The sequence below is a fragment of the Carassius auratus genome, chromosome 18 (genome assembly GCF_003368295.1).
Source record: "Carassius auratus strain Wakin chromosome 18, ASM336829v1, whole genome shotgun sequence".
Classification (NCBI taxonomy): Eukaryota; Metazoa; Chordata; class Actinopteri; order Cypriniformes; family Cyprinidae; genus Carassius; species Carassius auratus.
Genome location: NC_039260.1, coordinates 21581639 through 21600224, shown reverse-complemented (window position 1 = coordinate 21600224; position 18586 = coordinate 21581639). Strand labels below are relative to the sequence as shown.

Below are 18586 nucleotides of genomic sequence, written 5' to 3'. Positions count from 1 at the left end.
ACAAACATTCTTCAAAATATCATATTTGTAGCATCCTATCTCAAAATCGGTAAATATATTGTCATTGGTTTCTGTTCAAGTCCTTGACCCCACCAAAACATTCAGTGTGGGTAATGTGGACCGAATGGACTGGATTTGAGCTTTATTCTCAGACAAAAACCTCAACAGTGCTTGCCAACTCCTCTGAGAGAAGACCAGAAACAAACGTAAGAGTTGTTGTAACATAAAAATGATATTTTCAAATATACATAGCCTATATGCTTTTAGTAAGCAGTCTTTTAGAGAAACATGGAACCAATAACATTAATTTCAGCTTTGAGTTTAATTGTGAAGAACTTTTTCCCCATGTGTTTGCAGACTATGGTTCTTCCACCAATGTTTTTAGCGATCCTTTTCAGTCTCTCACTGAATCTATGGCTCTGTGAGGCTGGAAGTGTGATCATTTGTAAGTAATCTATGTAATCATTTGTTTGGATTGTAATGTATTTATTTTAAAGCATTGAAAATTACATTTTGTATCCCAATACATTCCACTAAACCTTTATGTCTCACATTGTAGTGGATCAAGAAGTACCATATGTCAAAACCGGTGATACCAAGGTCAAACGTGAGGATGCAATGCTTCAGAGAAGAGTTGCTCGAAACTGCAAGGAACTTCATGAAAAATATCAGGTTTATGATGGTACGCTCATTTTATGATAATATTTGATCTTAAGTAACAACTGTGTTTAAGGAATGCTTCTGTTCATGCAGATGGTCTTTATTATCTGAACTCATCAAGAGGAGTCCTTTACCAGACGTTCTGTGATATGACCACTGCTGGCGGCGGCTGGACGCTGGTTGCCAGTGTTCATGAAAACAACATGTATGGAAAGTGTACTCTTGGTGATCGCTGGTCTAATCAGCAGGGCAGTGACCCAAACCGGCCTGATGGAGAGGGCACATGGGCCAACACAGTCACATTCGGAACAGCAGAGTCCTCTACAAGTGATGATTATAAGGTATTTTTATTACATTAATGGTTTCACATAAAGGACACTGAGACACTAGACAGACAATCAAAGGATGTTGATGTAGAATTTGAAATGACAGTCTGTTTCCTTCATGTCACAGAACCCTGGATACTATGACATTACGGCACAAGATGTGTCTGTGTGGCATGTTCCTAATAATATTGATTTGGAACAGTGGTCCGCTTCCTCCATCCTGCGATACCACACGGAAAATCACTTCTTAAACCTCTACGGAGGAAACCTTTTCTATTTATTCAAGGTGAGATGAACTTGGATACTAGTTTATAGAGTTTGAAACACACACAAAAAATAGTCAAAGATTACAATTTTGTACAATTATAAAAATGTTATCTCTTATTTTCCTAGAAATTCCCTGTGAGGTTTGCATTAGGTGCATGCCTCACTGATAATGGACCTGCTATTCCAATAGTGTATGATACCGGAAATGTGGATTACAACAAAAACTTGTACGGTCCCAATTCAAGACGTATGTCAAATTCTCTTTAGCCTGTATGATTCACATTTTTGAAATGTTTAAATTTTGAATCAGTTCAATGAATGAAAGCCATGTCATACTGTATGTGTTACATTCTCTGCATTTCCTTAGAAATATTAACACCTGGATTCATCGCATTCAGAGTCTTTAATACCGAAGGGGCAGCCATGGCTCTTTGTTCAGGTGTCAAACCAACCGCCTGTCACACTGAACATGTGAGTTGGCGAAATATTCTGGATTTAAATCGATGTCTATGGACAGCGTTTGTGACATGCCGTTAATCACCACATAATGCATTAATAGTTATTCATTTACATTGGAGATAAAGTGTCTGTAGATGTGTTTTGTTGTTTGTAATATACTCATATTGTCACAGTTCTGTATTGGTGGAGGTGGACACTTTCCTGAAGCCACCCCTAGACAGTGTGGGGACTTTACGAGCTTTGACTGGGATGGATATGGTACTAATAAGGGATGGAGTGCTTCCAAAGAGATAACCGAGGCAGCTGTGCTTCTCTTTTATCGCTGACATTCTGGTCAATCTATAATCGCCAGCTTCCTTCCCTTCTTCATTCTGAGATATTCCATATCGATTAACATTAGAATGTTAGATACACAATTATTTGCTCAAATGTGTTTCTTTACTATACTATTTACATATATATGGCAACTGAATTGTAACTGAAAAATCAGATTAGACATTTATTGATCTTCTGGTGATTCATATTTTATACCTCCTCTTTCAATGTTCATGGGTTTCTTGGGTTCATTGGTTTCAACTGTTCAAAATTAGAAAAATAAATATATTATGTTCAAATAATCAATACTACTGTCTTTTATTTGCTAAAAGATAATGCAATAATTCAAAAAGAAAGATTTTAGACCTTTGATTCATTGTCCTTTATTTTTTCATATTAAACACTTGGAGTAACCATTTTGAGAATATTAACTGGAAAGTGACATGGACCTATAATAACAAAAATAATGTGTCAACATTAAAGTTAGTGAAATATACATTAAAATGACACACTTCATTTTTGTTAATTTGAGTGATGTTGATGAAATCCACTATATTTGAAATTCTACGATTATTGGATAAATAGGTTATTTTTCAAATACGTTCAAGCTTTAAAGCTAAGTGAACGTGAGGGATGGTCCCGTAAAAGATCATCATTTAAAGCTATTAAAAGAACTATGAAGATTCACAAAGGCTTTAATTCCTCTTTCCAATGGCATACCCTGTTCAACATGCTATGTTCTGGGACACACTCATTCTAATCTTACATACTGTAGTATTGATAGTATGAACATTGAGAGCAGAGTAGAATTCAATCAGATGGCTTTTCCAACTCATTTTTGCATCTGTCCATAACTGTTCAGCATATATTTTCACGTGCGCAGCTTGGAGGGCACAGTTCATTTCAATTGAATCGGTGTTCTATGCAGTTGTTACTGACTTGTTAACTTGCAATCAGTAAGCTTGAGAACCTTTTACTTAGATTATTTATGGCTAGTATCATTTTTTGCTTTGATATCGAAACTAAAGTCAGTAAAAAAAGAAAAAGAAAAAAAAAAGAAAACATTTCCAGCAAAAATAACTGTATTTTGTGATAAATCGTTATTGCTGTGAAATAAAATTGCTCATTTTGTGATAAGAGATTTTGTTCATATGACCCACTCACATCTACATATGATATCATTAAATTAGTGCTGTCAAGTGATTAATCGTGATTAATTGCATCCAAAATAAAAATATTTGTTGGTTACACTTTATTTTGATAGTCCACTTTAGACATTCTACTAGCATTAAGTAACTTTGCAACTACAAGACAACTAGCAGTTAGTAGAGTATTAGTAGACTGTCTGCTTAATATCTTCTAACACTTTCTTTGTCGACTTATTGTCAACTTAAACTAAGCCTAAACCTACCCCTAACACTAACCCTAAACCTCCCCTAAGAGTCTACTCTGAGAGTTAGTAGACATGTAGTTGCAAATTTCTGAGATTTAGTTGATATGTAGTCGACATGTAGTTACAAAGTTATTTACAGTCAGTAGAATGTCTAAAGTGGACTATCGAAATAAAGTGTAACCTATTTGTTTACATAATGTTTATGTAATATGTTTATAAATATATTTAAAATATATTTAAAAAAAAATCACACACATATACATGCATGTGTGTGTATTTATATATACTTAATGAATACACACATTTATCATGTAAAAAACAACAACTATTATTTCGGATGTGATTAATCACGATTAATCGTTTGACAGTGGTGGAAAAGCCTTATTTAAAACTATGCAATCTATTACACATTTCTGAAATAAGAATTTTTGTTTTGGCCCATTCAGTAATGTATCTATATATACCTGACAAAGCCTATGTGTTATTTTACATGTATTCATTTGTCAATAAAATAATTTAAAGAACATCACAAAAGCAAATGCATTTTATCAGGAAATCAATGCTAGGCATGATTAAGGAACTCTATAAAGGATTAATTGTTTTTAAATTGATTTAGATATTGATCCCTTCCAAACACGGAAGGTAATTTGCTGGTGGTGAAAAAGCTTTCGAATTTATTAAACTAATTGAATTATATCATGGTTAGACAGATTACAGGTCTATGTTACATGCAATAATCTTATAAATACCCCACTGAGGTTCCCACAATATGTGAACTCAGCATGAAAAGAGATCAAAAGTGATCGATGGATTGCAATGGGGAGCTAGTGAATATCTAGGGGCACAATTCAAGAGAGATATCTTTTAACCCCACAGGGATGTATAACGGATAGCTTGGCTGTCCCTAACTCTGAGGTCCAAGAGGATATTTTTTTGCCTTCCTTTAGGAAGCAGTTTATCATTTTCAGCATTGCTGATACTGTAGTTCAGCTTTTTTTCATGAGCATATACACTAAAGCACAGCGAGGGGGCTGCTGGGACTCTGAATCTGGAGGACATACATCACAGTTATGTTTAATTCAAACATTGATTTGAAAAGCTGAACGAAAACATTGTGAGATCAGACCTTGAGATATGGCTCATATGTGTACGAGCAGCTCTTAGCAGCATTATAAATTCCCCTCTCTGATGGAAAACACTTGAGGCATGAGGACTCTTATTATTTAAAGATTTATTAAATGCATAGAGGTATATACAAAACCAATTATCCACACTTGCAGCATTTCAAAACATTTTTGCTTCGGGTCTTTCAATCAAAATAACGATGGGTTTTAAAACAGAAACTCAGATGAGTTTATTTCACACATAATCAGGGCCGTGCAGAGACATTTGGAGGGGCAGGTGCTCAAAGTATAAAAGGAGCATGGCTTTCACTAGGGCTGTGCTCCTTGCTGCTATGTGTATCGAAACCGATGATTCTGTATTGATACGGCAGCAAATGCTGTGATGCATTTTTAAAAAAATAAAAAGAACAGAAAAGACCATTTTAAGGTTAAAAGTTAAATAATTTTTTCTTTGCACATCTTAATTACTCTGGAATTCGTAACTGAATTATATTATTATTAGAGTTTATGGTGGTTTTGCTGTTGTAAACAGTACTGTTGTTGTTGCAGAAAAATATTTCCGTCCTATTTAAAATAGAATTCTCTTCTAATCCTGTTCTGGTTTTATTCATTTTTTTGAATGATAATGACTCTAAAAACAGGATTGATAAGTATAATTCGGAGGATGAGAAAATCAGTATAAGACTGTTTAGTCAGTGCTGTGATAATTACATTAATTAAACATTGTATTTCAATTTAAAAAATACTGTAATAATAAGTTGAAAGTATGGAGAGTTTTTAGACAAGATCCCTCGACGCCATTTCAAACTTTTCTCAATCAAACAGCAATGACAGAAGAGAACAGGCACCTTTGTTTATATTGCTTTGTGTAGAACAACGATAGCTGCATGTTTAATATTTAATAAATATTTCATTTTAATAAAATGTAAATTTGTCCCCTTCACTTTATTTGGACAGGTGTGTTCACGTAGAGGATTTTTAGATTTAAATTCAAAGAGACAGTATCGATAGTCTTTGCGTTACCTGACATTTTATTCGTATCCAAAATGTGGAGATGTGAATATCAGGAGCGCAGAACTCTCTCATGCAGTGCATGTTTTATTCATACTCAAAGCCAGAGGGCGCTCTCACGCAAAACGTCCAAAACAGACTCATAAAAGTAATAACTTATAATGTGCAGGAAATCCCTACAATGGACAAAAGCAACAGGCTATCGCTGTAGCTGAGCTGAATGAAAAGCAGAAACGTTACGGATGAAACGTTAAGACAATAAAAACACGATTGTGAAAATATATGGTTTATGCGTGTTTTTCCAAATGATCTCCAGGTAATAAATAAATAAACTATCTGAATAATGCACTACTGATTGACGTATTATTTAGTATAGATACTATAAGATATTTTTTCTGACTTATTCTGTGATAAAAATGGGAAAAGGTTGTTATAAACCAATTTAAATTGTCATTAGGAAAATATTGAATTGAAATGTTACTTCCACAGGCTACACACAGCAATATAAACAACAGCTGTACATGCACTCTTCATATCGTTCTTGTAAATTAATAATAATTTAATAATCATCAGGTGAAAGGTCATCATGTGGATAATTTTATTTACAGCTAAATTATTATTCATTAATTTTATTAATAGTTAGATGGGGCAGGCCTTCACAAAATAATAATAATAATAATAATAAACCACAGGGACCTTTATACCTATTTGATGAATCATTTCATTGTACAGTAGCTACAATTAAAAGCATCACATTCAGCTTCATTTCATCTTTGGCACAAATCAGAACGAACAAAAAACCAAACATCCGTCTAATTGACTTCATTTCAGCCAGTCAAGTAATGCATTCAATAAAACTATCCTCCTTGGAAATAAACATCTAAATTAAAAGGAAGGCATTCGTGTTGAGGGATAGATTATGGGACAGGAGAGCTTGAAGTCTGGCCCAAATTCATTCAATAACAGATGTTTATAAGTGCAAAAAAAATGTGGCTCAGATGCATACAATTGCGAAAGCTAAAAGATAAACAAAAACAGCATTCGGAGGATCATTATCCAGATGCATATTCTCAAACGCCAGCAGTGTACCTGTAACTCCTCAATAAATGTGGTAATGTTCTGGCACAGGTGTGATGTGAGTCCTCGAGTGTCGCTTTCGCATCCTCTAAATAGCTTCCTCTCATTCTGCTAACATTTTGGCAGCGCTGACCTGTGAAAGATTCACTTTGATGTCAGCCCCAGTTATAAAAGTAGATCTTCTGCCAAATGGGCAAGTACTCCATCAGTGGACCTGAGAGGACAGAAAAAGAAAACCAGTCAGCACATATCTCTGAGCTTTTTTAAAGCTTTTAGTGTGACGGCACTGAACATCCATTGGGTGAGATGGATACGCTACTTACGCGCAACCAAACCGACTCCGGGAACATAATCTGCCAAGAAGCGAAGAAGGAAGAGGATCTTCGTCCTGTGAGTGTAAAAGAGACATTAGATCTGGGAACAAAAAGCATTTTTATGCAGTAAACTTGTGCATTTGGAAACCTAAATAGTGCAATCGTAAAACTCTTTTTTGATATTTTCTTGAGAAAATATTTCTGTGATGCTGCCAAGTGGATAAGCAGCTGGTAGGGTTTTCTGATTGGTTGCACAGTCTTACTAACTTTATTATCTGGCAGGTGAAGATTGTAACTTTGATGGGTTGAGAATGTTTCTTTGTGCAATCTAAGATTTGGAGAACTTTAGCATTCCATCACTTGCTCACCAAAGGATGCTCTGCAGTGAATGGGTGCCATCAAAATGAGAGTCCAAACAGCTGATAAAAACAAGTAATACCCCTTCCTACAGTGAAAAGGTCCATCCATTGTTGCTTTCACATCAAAATCCAATCACATATTCATTTTGAACTGTTCTGGAGTTTGACCAGTGTGTATTTCTCTCCTGCTCAAACTAGATAACTTTTTTTTTTTTTAACTGGAGAAAGCAATATTATGGATTACGCATTTTGCCCAGAAACAATGGTTTAAAGTTCTTACTGATATGCAGCTTTTCAGTTCACAAGTCATTCATTTATGGACTCGTGAGGAATAATGTGATGCTTTTATCAGCTGCTTGGGCTCTCATTCTGACGGCACCCATTCACCACAAAGGATCCGATGGTGCAATGCTTAATCTTAGCCGACAATTTCTGATTTTTAGCAAATATTCCGTTTTTTGGGTGAACTATTTTAAGCTTAAGGATTTGAACAAAACACTACCAGAAGTGCATCAAGAGCACACAAATGCAACGGATACAGTAAAGGAGACACTGACTCAGAGTATCGGTCATAGAAGGGGGAGCGGAGCAGGTAGTAGAGGAGAAGGAAGGCCCGTCTCCTCATCTCAGCCCTCTCTCTGCGGTTCAGCGTCTTGATGTCGCTCAACAAACTGAAACTGGACAGAAAACAGCATCAGTCTGAACTTCAATAACTCTTCAGAGACAGCCTGAGAAGAGAGAGAGAGAGAGAGAGAGAATATTACAATAATATAATTATTTTATTTAAGACATGGAGTCATTTAGACTCTAAAACCTACACCCCTTCAAACAGAGAGCTGCGTATACCCCCAGTCAAACAGCCTAATGAAGGAATCATAGTCTGGTTTAAAGACCATCTGTGGCAGTATATTCAACCCACAAAAAAGGGATAAAACACATATTTGGATAAAAATTCAAAAAGAGATTTTGTGTTTAGATGAGGACCTGTACCTGTGTTCCACATACAGTAGATCACCCCAAATGAGTCGCCTTATTATAACAAAGACATCTTCTCAACCCTACAATAAGAGATCAATCACTTCCAGTCTATAGGTTCAGTTCTATTGATGGGGGATCTGAACACCAGAACGGGGAAGGAAGTGGACTGCATCAGCTCTGACTGGGGACAAATATATAAACTGTTCACTTCATCATCAACAAAAAGGTTTTACCAAAACACGCTAGAATTACGACAACGTAATTAACAGACATGGAAAACAAGTCCTGCAGCTCTGCAAAAGCCTGGGCCTATACATAGTCAATGGCAGAATGAAGGGTGACTCTCTGGGCCGATGTACATACTCCTCATATCTAGGCAGCAGCACAGTAGATTACACCATCACAGATATAGACACAATTATTTCACAGTGATGCCACAGCTGCCATTATCAGACCACAGTCACATAGTCCTCAGTCTCAACAGGTCAGGGAATCATCTGCCATCTTCAGAACAGAAAGTTCAATTATACCCCCCCCCACACCCCCACACATTTATATGGAGTAAAGTTAGTCCTGGCCAGTATGAAGCTGCGCTCCACAGAACCCGTGCTGATAACATGATAGACTCATTTCTCTTGACTACATTTAGTGAAGAGAAGAGAAGTATCTATTTACTAAATGAACAGTTAACTCGTATCTTTTCTACAGTGGTCAGAAAACCCTCAGAAAAATGAGCCACATATCAACAAACCCTTAAACTACACAAGTCACTATTAATACAGAAGAAAACTGATATGTGATAAAAATAAACAAGATTGAAGAATCAATCGATCAAAATTATTGTTGGGATTTATGGAATAATTTAGACAAATCCAAAGAGGCCAAACACCTTCTCATCTATGACCCAAATATCTGGACTGAACATTAAAAAAAAAAAAAACTATTCACTAAATGCACCAACCCTCGCCCAAAAACATCTGACCTCCCAACTAAATAACCTGGAATACACTAGAAAAGACAGGCTAAATCATTTAGACAAACCCATAGAATTAACTGAACTGACAGAGAACATGAAATCCCTAAAAAAAAAAAATAAGAAATCAACTGGCTTTCAAGTGGAATTTCTAATGAAATGCTGAAACACAGCAGCCCCAAACTGAGACTTGCCATCTATCCTAACATTATTAAATCTCTTATTAAAATCTGGACACTTTCCTGAGATCTGGGAAGAGAACGTGATAACCCCAATTTTTAAACAAGGTGAGAAGTACGACCAAAATAATTATAGAGGCATCACAGTGAGCAGTAACCTCGGAAAACTACTCTGTTTCATCAGATTAATTCAGTTTCTTAAAGAACACAGGATTTTAAACAATTGTCAAATTGGATTTATGCCAAAACCGAGAACTTCAAATCACATTGACACACTCCACACACTCATACAAAAATATGTTCATCAAACAAACAAGGAAAACATTTTTGAGGGGGTTACACCAAACCCTCTTTATTATAAAAGATTACAGTAGAGACAGGGCCTTACCAATAAACATGGAGAAATCCAAAATTACGATCTTCCAGAAACAGCCTCGCCTTACTGACAAAAAATATAGATATACAATCGGGGGAACACTTCTTAATCATGTCACATGTTATACTTATTTGGGTCTCACTATCTCAGCTTCTGGTCAATTTGATCTGGCAATAAAACATCTGACTGGTAAGACACACAGGGCTTATTACACTATCATAAAATTTGTTCAAATTCAACCCACCTATTAAATTATGGCTACAAATCTTTGACAACATCTTCAGACCCATTCTTCTACATAGTTGTGAGATATGGGGCCCCACATTTAAATTAAACTATACATCTTGGGATAAAAAACCCCCACTGAAATGTTCCATCTGGAGTTCTGCAAGAACATCCTGGGACTCCAGAGAAACGCCCTTAGTCTCGGCTACTGAGACTGCATATTATCTACCTTCTAGCAGAAATCCAGAAGAGAACAGCCAAGTTCTGGTTCCATCTATCAGACACGCTGACAGATGATTACCTTACTGCGCTCTTACTTACAGGACAGGACACCCAGAGAGACACCCATGCACTATTTAGTGGAAAAACACCAACTCAGTTCATCAATTCAATTAAGACATGCAAAAGTTTAAGAAATTGGAAAAATAACTCCGGAAGAATACATCCATGATTGGCAGATCAAAGTAGCACAAACAAACAAATTAAAGTACTTCTATAGATTAAAGACAATTGGCACCTTGATCAAAATTAAAGACTATGGTCAAAGAAAGCTTCTGAGTATCGTCTGAGTGAGCACAGTCTGTGTGTGGAGATGGGCCAACACAAACAGAGCTGGAGAGAGAGAGTGTGTGTGTGTGTGTGTGTGTGTGTGTGAAGACAGCCGACACAAACAGAGCTGGAGAGAGAGAGAGAGTTCTGACTGTGTTCTCACTGCACAGAGGGACTCAAGGAGGACGAGCTGCACTTCCTCACACACTGCAGCAAATATAAACACATTAGAGACACTTATTTTTCCCAAATAGCTCAAATTGTGCCTGAATTCAGGCAAGCGAGCGACATAGACAAACTCTGATATATTTTGGGAGAGAAAGAAAAGTGTATCCACCTAGCAGCGCAGTATGTATCCTACTGCCACCTCTCTGTAAATATTTACATTGTATTTAACTATTGTTTTTTTTGTGTTGTGTGTGTTATGTGTTAATATATGTACAATATGGCCATGAATAATTTTTTTCCTCTTAAATTATCTACATGCCTGTATAAATTGTTCACTGTTTTTTGCTTTGGCAACATTGTGTCATGCCAATAAAGCTCATTTGAACTGAACTGAATTGAGAGAGAGAGAGAGAGAGAGCGAGCGAGAGAGAGAGAGAGAGAGCGAGAGAGATAGAGAGAGAGAGAGAGAGAGAGAGAGAGAGAGAGAGAGAAAGAGAGAGCGAGAGCAAGGTAAAGCACTCTGTACCTGGTTATCTCTAAGAGACCAGAGATGATCCAAGGTTTCCAGGAACGTTTTCCACAAATCCCCAAACTGGCCACTTACAAATGTTAAGGATGATAGATGTCAAAATGTTCGAATAATTTCATCACCACCGCAAAAATAATTAATAAATATAAACAACTTTTGATTAGTAGTATGCATAGCTAAGAATGGTTTGCTAAGATTCATTTGGACAACTTTAAAGGTGATTTTCTCAATATTTAGATTTTTTTGCACCCTCAGATTCCAGATTTTCAAATATTTGTATCTCCAAATACTGTCCTATCCTAACAAACCATACATCAATGGAAAGTTTGTTTATTCAGCTTTCAAATGATGTCTAAATCTCAATTTTAAAAAATTGAGCTTTATGAGTGACTTGTGGTCCACAGACAGACAGACAGACAGTATTATATATTTTGTTTGAATAATGTTAAGACAAAATAATGTAAAGCCCCGTCAGAATTTTTTATTGCCCCGTTTAGCCCCATGTCTTTATGAAGTAACTCTGATGTCATCAATATAATTTATTTTCTAAGCACCAGTAGAGAAAAAATTCTGGCGCTGTGCCTGAACTGAGCTTAAACTAAAACTAAAAATATGTCTTGTATTAATTCACCCCCTTAACAACTCGGAAACCCTGGATATATGAGGAAACCCAATATCTGTGATTTATAGACCGGGAAAGGCCATATAAATGAATGAAATCTTTAATAAAACTTCAAGGGCATTTTATAATGAACATTCACTTTGGCATAATTACAAAAAATAAATATTTCATTAGGTAGAAATTAAAACTCCTTATCCTTAATCCTTCTCCAGAAAATCACGATTGAAGAAGCCATGTAAATTCACTTGATAAAAGAGAGGGAGGCTTGAAAATCATTCAGCTCTTAAAACTTTGGGAACCCTGAAATGTATTTTCAGAAACCAGAAGCGTTGACCTTCGAATATTGATTTGGACAATAGAGGGCCTTGGAGACAAAATAAGTGAGAGTGTTTTTTTTTTTTATAAATAATCATTGTATTTTATTTTATTTTATTTTAAGAGTTGACCATGTTGTGAAGAAAACAAAAATATGTAGTCAGTCACATAAAATGACTCTTAAAAACCAAGCATGAGCAGCGGACTGAACACTGATCGTTCCTACACCCTTGGGAATAAAGAAACTATTTCAGCTATCCTGGCATAATATTACACTGATATAACTTTGAAAGTTGTAATAAAAAAGAAACTATCAGAAAGGATACAATGCACAAGCGGTCTAGCGATGTACAGAGACTCTGCGATGGTTTCCTGCAGACCCAGAGGTGTGGGGCTTGACTGGAGCTCCTCTTCTCCATCCCTACTTCTTTTGTTTTTCCGAGGGAGACCCCAAAGAAGAGACTGCAATGACGGTGCTATGGAGAAAAAGAAAAAAAAGACACGATACAGCTTTCCATTGACGCAGAAGTTTGTGACACACTGGGTTGTATTGTCAGGTCTTACCGCTTCCCAGTGGTCTCACCACTCTTCCTGAACGCTGGCCCACGACAGAAGTGTCCTCATCTTCTTCTTCAGCACTGTTATCTGTTTCGAGAGATCACAGTATGAGCGGTGCACAACAGATCATTTTTCAACATAAAGAACCCGCAGCACATTGACTGCAGGAACAGACCGTTCCTTTCGAGTCTCCCGTTGTTACGCTCAAGGGCACTTCTCCGAAACTCCACGGGCTCTGGCTCAACCGAAACTACACAATCACAGCTTATCTGCACAGGCCATACACTGTACTTATTGTCTCACACGCCGTTTATTTATTGTCATCAGCTGGAGTGTTTTTCTGCTTATTTCTGTGCGACTGTGCTAAATGTCCTGTGTGGCAGTTTCCAGAAACGCTTCGGTTTGTTTCATTTCCAGTCATGGAGTGAAAAAAGAAAATTAACTTTGGCTTCTAAGTTTGAAACCTCTGTGTTAGTATAGTTACCTTTATGCATTTGGCAGACTACTGAAAGCGACTTGCATTGCAGTGAAGGTATCCATTTAATCACTTGCATTCTTTGCGAATCAAAGCCATTACCTTGCCGTTGATAGCACATGAAGACATGTACTTACACAGTTTATTACTAAACAAACACACATATTTGGACTGTTTTTACTTAATAACTTAATATGTATAGGCACCATTTATATGTTTACTGTATAAATTAGTGAGCATCAAAATAACAACAGTTACTAATACATAGAGCACCGTGCTGTATTTCTGTAGGTCTTGTTAACTGAAAAATACACAGTGTGGCTTAATTAGTTTTTTTATTCCCAGCAATATCATTAATAAAAATGACTACAATGACCTGAAGCATAGGTTCCCAGACATTTCTGCTGTAATTATGATAATTCTGCTTGTTTTCAACATTTTCATAACAGAAACCGGATGCTGATATATTAAAATAATTAACTGAAGTTCTGTATGTTAATAATAACAACAGTTACAAAATAGCATTCTAGCATTTTAATCTAAATATTTCAAGTCATCCTGTGGCCCCCTTGGAAGTTGACCATGGTCAAACTTAATATACATATATTTTATATCGGTTATTTATTTATTACATTCTTAATTAGATTACAGGTCCTTCTAAAAAAAATAGCATATTGTGATAAAAGTTAATTATTTTCCATAATGTAATGATAAAAATTAAACTTTCATATATTTTAGATTCATTGCACCCCAACTGAAATATTTCAGGTCTTTTATTGTTTTAATACTGATGATTTTGGCATACAGCTCATGAAAACCCAAAATCCTATCTCAAAAAATTAGCATATCATGAAAAGGTTCTCTAAATGAGCTATTAACCTAATCATCTGAATCAACTAATTAACTCTAAACACCTGCAAAAAGATTCCTGAGGCTTTTAAAAACTCCCAGCCTGGTTCATTACTCAAAACCGCAATCATGGGTAAGACTGCCGACCTGACTGCTGTCCAGAAGGCCATCATTGACACCTTCAAGCGAGAGGGTAAGACACAGAAAGAAATTTCTGAACGAATAGGCTGTTCCCAGAGTGCTGTATCAAGGCACCTCAGTGGGAAGTCTGTGGGAAGGAAAAAGTGTGGCAAAAAACGCTGCACAACGAGAAGAGGTGACCGGACCCTGAAGAAAATTGTGGAGAAGGACCGATTCCAGACCTTGAGGGACCTACGGAAGCAGTGGACTGAGTCTGGAGTAGAAACATCCAGAGCCACCGTGCACAGGCGTGTGCAGGAAATGGGCTACAGAGAACCAGCATTGGACTGTCGCTCACTGGTCCAAAGTACTTTTTTTGGGATGAAAGCAAATTTTGCATGTCATTCGGAAATCAAGGTGCCAGAGTCTGGAGGAAGACTGGGGAGAAGAAAATGCCCAAATGCCTGAAGTCCAGTGTCAAGTACCCACAGTCAGTGATGGTCTGGGGTGCCATGTCAACTGCTGGTGTTGGTCCACTGTGATTTATCAAGGGCAGGGTCAATGCAGCTAGCTATCAGGAGATTTTGGAGCACTTCATGCTTCCATCTGCTGAAAAGCTTTATGGAGATGAAGATTTCGTTTTTCAGCACGACCTGGCACCTGCTCACATTGCCAAAACCACTGGTAAATGGTTTACTGACCATGGTATTACTGTGCTCAATTGGCCTGCCAACTCTCCTGACCTGAACCCCATAGAGAATCGGTCATTTCTGCAAAAGGATTCCCGACCAAGTGTTGAGTGCATAACTGAACATAATTATTTGAAGGTTGACTTTTTTGTATTAAAATCACTTTTCTTTTATTGGTCGGATGAAATATGCTAATTTTTTTGAGATAGGAATTTTGGGTTTTCATGAGCTGTATGCCAAAATCATCAGTATTAAAACAATAAAAGACCTGAAATATTTCAGTTGGTGTGCAATGAATCTAAAATAAATGAAAGTTTAATTTTTATCATTACATTATGGAAAATAATGAACTTATCACAATATGCTATTTTTTTTTAGAAGGACCTGTAGTAGTATTACTTTATTATTAACTAAATCATTTTTAATAACTACAACTAATTAATTTTCTTCTAAGGCAGTCTGCTCTACGTAGGTTGGAGAGAGAATAATGTAAAAGATACTGTCTCTGTACAAATATTTGGATTTGTTCTTATTAAAGTTATTTTTCATGTTTATCTTTTCAAATATTATTTCACTTGTGGTTATGATATCTCACCATGACTAGAGAGCAGAGAATCCCTGTCCAGAGGAATTAAAGGTGGTGACGTCTGGATGCCTGATCTGTACCAGAAAAGCAGAAGACAACGCAGGATCGCTCTAAAAACACAGGAGAGAATGGAGAAATGGGACGCCAGAACCCAGAATACAGCAATGATTATCAGATTGACTATTAGCTCAACTAAACATGACACTTGTGTAGTCATCATTTTCAGAAAAAATAGCCAAAAAAAGCCATATAGCTTCAAAAAACTGCATGGACTATTTTTATGCGAATGCAATAGAGCTTTTTGTGTTCTTCTTTCAGAGTTCCTGCCCTCAGTCACTTTCACTGTACAGAAAAGATCTCTCAAAACATCCTGCTTAACATTTCCTTCATGTTTTACAGAACTAAGTCATATAGGTTTGAAACAACATGAGGGTTTGTAAATGATGATAATGTCCTCTTAGTGAACTACCCTTTAAGTATACTGAAACAGGGTCCTTACTTGGCAACCTGAATAAGAACAATAACTAGCCAGCGTCCAGCTTCTCCCCAAAGCTTAGCGGCTCCCACCTCTGTGAAAACCTCCACATATTCCAGTACAGACAACCAGGTTAACAGCCTCTGTTGAGAGAGAGACTACACAAACACACAGAAGCGTAAAATTGAGAAGAGGTTAGCTGTACTGTAATCTCAGTCTCATAGTTCATTTAAATGATACAGCGCTGCATCTTGTTGATCTGTCGTGATGGATTGTGTCTTGCTTTGGACTTGCCTGACATACTGGCATTCTGACACCGCAAGCTTCATGCTTTCTAAACGTATACTTTTTTCTGCTCTTATGTTGCAATTTTTCTGATTATTTTACATAAAATACAAGTAGTCCCATATTCATAATTGTTAACACACATTCTGTACTTAATGTGTGCAACAAGCACTAGGAAAAAACAAGCATTGGATCGGGACACAGTATGGGCAGATATTTAATATTCAATGACTTGGATCAGAGCATAAAAACATGATCGAGACATCTCTAATATAAACTGTGACAGGAAGCTTTACATGTCAGTCAAATGGTCTATTTTGGTCTAAATGGCAGTTCTTGGCTAGAGTAAGCTGCAGTGAGGACTAGACTTTTTTACAATCACTAAATATAAAGTCAAACAGCTTCTGAGTAGGTCCATTAGGTCATGGCTCATAGCTGTAAATGCAAACTCATTCTACATGTCCCCATGGCTAGGCCGCTCTGAAAGTAGTGGTCTTTAAAAGCGTTTATCCCTGAGAATGCAACCCGCAGAGATAAATATCTCTCTCAAGCACAAACATAAAGGAAAAAAAACAATGAAGGAGCTTTGTAAACTGTGCTTGCTCACAAAAATGAATGTGTTTGTCTGAAGGGGTCAGACGTATTTTTTTCCCACACTGCCCATATCAAAGTCGTTTTAAACAATACCAGGCTGTCATCGGGAGGGCAAAGGTGGATAACAACAAGTCAATTGCAGAACAGTGACAGAGTTAGGGGGAAATGAATTTTTTGACAATGTGCAGTCAAAGGAAGCGGCTGGCTGTGGCTTTAAACACACCACTTTGAATCTTTTCTCTTGAGCAGAAACAGACTGTGCGGTCTCTAAAGTTTCACAGTAGAAAACTCTCATTTGAAGATAATTATATGGTGGTTGCCATGCCAACTGAAGAGCCAACACAGTCCCTTATGCAGGTTTGATGATAAAGTAGGCAATGAAAAAAAAAAAAAGAACGGGTCATTTTATGGAGAATCAAAGTTTCCTGGATCTATTAATAGATTGATACTTGATGTACCATGAAAACATAATTTAACTAACATAACTCAAAATATGGTAGAACTGTCAGAAATCTCTAGTTTAAAAAGAGCATTTAAAACTACACTAAAAGGAAGTTTTCTGGCGTCAAATAGTGTTTGAGTACTAGAAGTAGTATATATTTATGTCCCGTCAGCATGCTAGGATATTTTCATGGCAAGTCTCAAAGAGTGGTTGAGGTTTACTTTGAACAAATCCCTGATCATTTTTTTGCATGATGCAATACAAGGTGGAATGTTTTATTTTTGGTGTGAGTGGATCATTTCATGTGCAAAGATAACAAATGCTAGTGAAAAATAATTAAAATTACTAACATTATAAAACAAAGTTAATAATAATTTAAAAAAACCCATACGATGAAAAACGGGTCATGCATTACCTTAGGCAAAGTCCTGGAGAGATTCTTCCTCAAGATACCATCGTTCAGCAGCACTAGAAGGTTAGATGCGGAGTAGACTGCAAATCAAAGAGAGAAACACAAAATTCACAGGAGAATTCATCTAGAGACGTGCTATTTACTACAAAAAAAGATGTTGTAAAGCAGTGAATCCTACCCAACTCGGAGATTTCATGAGAGGCTGAGAAACGACCTGTAATGAGACAAGTCAAAACTTTACATGATCAAAAAGATGAAAGCTTCTTCAAGTTACTGCTAGTTTGAAGACAGTAACATTTAACGCCAAAACTAGAGCTATACTCTTAAGCATAGTTACTTTGTAGAGCTTAGATATAAAAGATGCTTTGGCACATTTTAATGTTGTTGGAAGAAAACAAGTAACCAGTCACAGAAGACAACAGCATAATACAGAAGTTTGCATACTGATCTACTGCTATATTTGATACATCTGACACTGCTGAATAAGGCGTGAGCGGTTGTGTTTACTTTCACTTTGAGACGCAGACTCTCTCACCTGCGATCAGGTAACTCAGCGCGCGAACACTGCTCTCTAGGTGAGACGCGGCTGCAGGGTTCGACCTCACATACTCCTGATAACGCTCATAAATTCGACCTAGTTTATCCATGTAGAGCACCGATATCACAAACAAATGAACAAATTCCCTATCACACACAACACATCGCAGGAAACACGCGTAGAGTGACACTTCCGCATATGCAGATGTTTTCCTCTGACGCCACTTCTTGTACGGCGAGCGCGTGTGCCGTTTAAAGTCGCAGTTACCTTTAAAATTCTATTTTTGTTTGCGGTTTATTGAAGATGAACAGACGTGCCTAAGTGTATCTATATACCCGGAGAAA

General features: G+C 36.8%; 2 protein-coding genes across 2 annotated transcripts; one reads left to right on the top strand and one right to left on the bottom strand.

Annotated features, from left to right (window-relative positions):
- Positions 1-375: 375 nt before the first annotated feature.
- Positions 376-2052, top strand: LOC113118832 (intelectin-like). Its single transcript, XM_026288245.1, has 7 exons — positions 376-445; positions 560-682; positions 754-1001; positions 1114-1272; positions 1380-1500; positions 1621-1724; positions 1886-2052. Exons 1-7 carry the CDS (start codon positions 376-378, stop codon positions 2036-2038), a joined length of 978 nt encoding a protein of 325 aa, XP_026144030.1. The 3' UTR covers positions 2039-2052.
- Positions 2053-4591: 2539 nt separating this feature from the next.
- On the bottom strand, positions 4592-18462 carry LOC113118666 (peroxisomal membrane protein PEX16-like). Its single transcript, XM_026288016.1, has 11 exons — positions 18240-18462; positions 17883-17918; positions 17708-17784; positions 15996-16129; positions 15506-15606; positions 12784-12864; positions 12546-12695; positions 11280-11352; positions 7863-7982; positions 6956-7020; positions 4592-6846 (listed from the first exon to the last, which is right to left on the bottom strand). Exons 1-11 carry the CDS (start codon positions 18349-18351, stop codon positions 6788-6790), a joined length of 1008 nt encoding a protein of 335 aa, XP_026143801.1. The 5' UTR covers positions 18352-18462; the 3' UTR covers positions 4592-6787.
- Between the last annotated feature and the right edge of the window lie 124 nt (positions 18463-18586).